The following is a 4,597-nucleotide window of genomic DNA, read 5'->3' as shown; positions in this document are numbered from 1 at the left end:
TATTCAAAGAATTCGGGTTTGAGATTCAGCAAATTTGTAAGTGAATCACACAGAATTAGCGAGCTGTGTAAGAAATATGGTGATATTTTTGAACCAGCTCTTGGCACAATAAAAAACTTTAAGGTCAGTATTTTTTTAAAGCCAAATGCACATCCGAAATTTTACAAAAGCCGACAAATTCCATTTTCGCAAATGTCACTTTTCAAGAAAGAAGTCGATCGATTGACAAATGCGGGTATTTGGAAACCTGTGAAGTTTTCCCAATGGGCTTCGCCTATTGTACTAGCTCCAAAAGCTGATGGTTCCATAAGAATTTGTGGGGATTTTAAACAAGCAGTCAATGCGCAAATTGACATTGAACAATATCCTTTGCCCATACGCGAAAGTCTTTTCCATAAAATTCATTGCGGTCAACATTTTACAAAAATCGACCTTAAGGATGCGTATTTACAAATGGAACTCGACGATGAAGCAAAAACAATAATGGTTGTCAACACTCCACTTGGGTTATTCCAATACCAACGTTTACCGTTTGGAATTGCAAGCACTCCAGCTATATTCCAAAGATATCTTGAGCAGTTACTTCAAGGCGTAGAAGGTTGCGGAAATTATCTCGATGACATTATCATCTCCGCACCTACATTTCAACAACACATCAGCCGCCTAGAACAAGTACTTCGTATTTTGCAACAAAATGGTATCAGGTGCAAGCAAGAAAAATGTTTCTTTCTGCGAGATAAAATCGAATATCTCGGGCGTCAAATTAGTGCAAAAGGTATATTGCCAGATGAGTCAGGACTAAAAGCAGTAAAAAACCTGCAGCCGCCTAAAGATCTAAAGCAAGCAGAAGCATTCATGGGTAAGGTAAACTATTACCATAATTTTATACCTAATTTTTCGCAATTATCCGCGCCAATCAACATGCTGCGCCGAAAAAAAGTAAAATTCACATGGGGTACAGCACAACAACAAGCATTTATAGCTCTTAAAATGCATATTCTCAATGCAGCGCAATTAGCACATTATTAGGAAGATTTACCGTTGGTTCTAGCTACAGATGCCTCCTCCTATGGCATAGGAATCGTGCTCTCGCATACGTACGTTGACGGTACAGAAAGGCCTATTGCTTTTGCATCTAAAACTCTCGACATTCATCAACGACGATATAGTCAGATAGAGAAGGAAGGGCTAGCTATCGTTTTTGGAGTCAAGCGTTTCCATCAATATTTATACGGAAGAAGATTCACATTGGTTACTGACCACAAACCTCTTGTTAGCATTTTTAATCCAATTCATCAGTTGCCGTCGATGACGTCACATCGTTTACAGCGATGGGCTATTATACTAATGGCTTATCAGTATGATGTTCGGTATCGTAAAACTACTGAGCATGGAAATGCCGATGCTTTATCTCGTGTACCTGTTGGTGAAGATAAAATTTTTGATCATGAAGAATCCTGTTTCAACATCAATGAACTTAACACACCTATCGACGCTGAAATAATTCGTCAGCATGCCAAACATGACCCAATTCTTCGCCGAGTTTATTTTCTCGTTACAAACGGTTGGCCTGAAAAGCTAATGCCTCAAGATGCTGATCTTCGATCATTTTTCAATCATCGCTTTGCTTTAATACTAAACAACAATTTGCTTTGCCTCCAGACGGAGTACAACCGGGTTGTCATTCCAGCCTCCCTTAAGCAGAAAGTTCTTAAACTTCTTCATGATGGTCATTGGGGAGTATCGAGAATGAAACAGCTAGCTCGACAACATGTCTGGTGGACTAATATTGACAAAGACATCGCACAATTAACTGAAAATTGTGATGTGTGCAAAATTGCAAATCCTGTTCACGCACGTGAATACGTAAGCTGGCCTGAAGCTGATCGACCTTGGGAGAGAGTACATATCGACTTTGCTGGTCCATTTTGTAATTCAATGTGGCTAATTTGTGTCGACGCTTTCTCGCAATTTCCGTTCGTTGTACAACTATCTACAACAACAACGGTTGACACCATATCAGCATTGTCTTGTATATTTTCTCTGGAAGGTATACCAGAAACCATCGTAAGTGACAATGGTCCGCAATTTACAGCTGAAGCATTCAAACATTTTTGCTCAAAACTTGGCATCAAACATATAACAACAGCGCCGTTTCATCCAGCCTCAAGCGGGTTAGCCGAACGATTCGTCAGATCTTTTAAAACTGCTGTTCAGAAAAACATTGACGATGGATTGTCTCTCAAATTCGCTATATCAAAATATCTTGCAACATATCGTGCAATGCCGAATGCTGAGGGTAAATCACCTGCAGAACTTTTACATGGAAGGCCTGTTCGTACCTTGTTGAGTCAACTGTTTGAATCGCCTAGGAAGCACCTTGAAGCTTCGAAACGGAAAATGAAATTCAGTCTAAAGCAACCCGTCTTCGCTCGAAACTACGCAAGAGGGGAAAAATGGATAAAAGGAGTTATTGTGAAACAACTTGATAAAATGGTTTACCGAGTGAACACATCTTTTGGTTACATCAAACGTCACGTTAATCAGCTTAAAACTAGAAGTAGCTCTGACCTCTCTTCACAACCAATTTTTGAATTCGCTCCAAATTTCATCAATGCCACACCGCCTTCATCTAGCCAATCAACATTAATGCCTAATGAAGAACGTTCAACCGAAGTAGTTCAACTTCGAAAAAGTGGTCGTATTCGGAAGGATGTAATTCGATTTGAATCCGACGATTTCAGGAAAACTTAAACCTTGTCAAAAATTAAGGGCGGAGAAAGTGTTATAATCTAGTATGTTTTGCATTAGTTTAAGCAATCTTAAGTAATGAAATGTAAACAAAATTTAGTTAAATATAAACTGTCAATCTTGTCGGTTGTATTTACTTCAAAGAGTATCGTCTGATCGAGAGCATAAATAAAACGTCCAGACCAATTATCAAAGCACGATTATCTGCTAGGAAATAATCACAGAGAACAAAATATTAAACTAACAATATATTGTACTTATATTTAATTCTTAAATTTTCTTTTAAATAAAAATTGAATTATTGCATCAAATTGTCTTTAACTTCGAAAAGAAAAAAAAATAAATAGCAACGACCTCTGGACAAGGACTAAGCAGACCTCAGCACTATCAGCGAATACAACGAGTCGTTACAATTGGCGTTGTAAGTACAAATAACTCATTCGATATAAAATATATCTGTGTACAACAACCCTTAATTTTAAATATGCATCAATAAATGTACACACAATTTTTTTATTTAAAAACACAAACAAAATGCATACAATACAATTGTAAACAAAACAAATGCAAACGAAATGCACAATAAAAACTTTTCCAAATTGTTTTGTTCAATCGATACTAACAGGGCAATTTCGGCAATGATCTTTCAGCTCACCACACTCAAAATGTTGCGAAAAATCGTTGTTCCTTCATCTTCTGGCAGCGGTGTTTTTCCGGACTGGAAGCTTTTTTGATCTTTCCGAAGGCCAAATGAAAGATATGCTATTAATCAGATCTTTTGATTATTTGTGTTTTTCGTGTAAAAACTTATTTTTATATAAAATAAGATACATAAAAATTAAAATAAAAATTAATAAACAATTAATTTATTAATTAAAATTAGTAAAAATTGAACAATTCCTTTTAACTTTATTTTTAATACAACGCAAACGTAAATGTATTGATATACCTTTACAAAAATTTTAATATATATATTTTATATATTAATGTATGATATGTATATTTTTTATGTATTCAAATTATAATAACTATTTAATATGGATTTATTTATATATATTTAAACTATAATGTAAAACTAATTAATTTTTGTTAACACCGCTGCTGTTAATGTAGCAATAGCTACTAAAATTTTCATGAATCCTGAAAAACCGTAGCCTCATTAGGTAGCCTAAGAGAGTTATTTATACTTTTAGATGGTGCGAAGATTCCTGCTCCTGCCCCACCGCTCATTTTCGAGCCATCTGTATATATTGAGATATCGTAATTTCCTTCGAAATTTTTCCTTTTCCACTCATTTCTTGAAGGGAATATTGTCTGAAAATTTCTTTCGAAGTCTATACACGGATTCAGATAATCCGATGTCATCCTATACAGACAATTTGGAACTGTACCTAGAATCCGACTATGTCCATATGTTCGTTCTAACCATACGCCTGTTACTTTTAGGCTTACAGCGCTATTACAAACTATTTTTTAATGTGAAGATCAATTGGTAGCAAATGTAGCATCACGTTTAGGGCGTCCGAGGGAGTCGTCCTAAAAGCTCCTGTGATGCCTACAAATGCCGTCCTCTGAATTCTGTTAAGTTTGTCGATATTATAGCTCTTGTTTAGAGCCGGTAACATACCTGACACTAGAATAACCACGTCATCCGCGTACGCTACTGCTTTCACACCTATCTTATCTAGAATATTAAGAATATTATCCATGACCAGCAGCCACAGTAATGCTGAAATAACCTCTCCTTGTGGCGTCCCCCTACTGACGTGCTTCGTTTGGGTTATGCTGCCTAACTTTGATTGAATAATCCTTGTTTTAAGCATAGTAACTATCCAATTTTTAAACT

The 4,597-nt window shown here is 36.2% G+C and overlaps 1 protein-coding gene across 1 annotated transcript; it reads left to right on the top strand.

Annotated features, from left to right (window-relative positions):
• Positions 1-192: 192 nt before the first annotated feature.
• LOC119665144 (uncharacterized protein K02A2.6-like) lies at positions 193-2,715 on the top strand (the record flags this gene model as incomplete). Its single annotated transcript, XM_038074448.1, has 3 exons — positions 193-672; positions 1,030-1,542; positions 1,663-2,715. Coding segments are annotated over exons 1-3 (2,046 nt in total), but the record flags the coding sequence as incomplete, so codon positions are not given.
• Between the last annotated feature and the right edge of the window lie 1,882 nt (positions 2,716-4,597).

This window comes from Teleopsis dalmanni, unplaced genomic scaffold, assembly GCF_002237135.1.
Source record: "Teleopsis dalmanni isolate 2A unplaced genomic scaffold, ASM223713v2 unscaffolded_contig_3645, whole genome shotgun sequence".
NCBI classification, from domain to species: domain Eukaryota; kingdom Metazoa; phylum Arthropoda; class Insecta; order Diptera; family Diopsidae; genus Teleopsis; species Teleopsis dalmanni.
The sequence above is the reverse complement of the archived record's forward strand: the minus strand, read 5'-3'. Positions and strand labels throughout refer to the sequence as shown.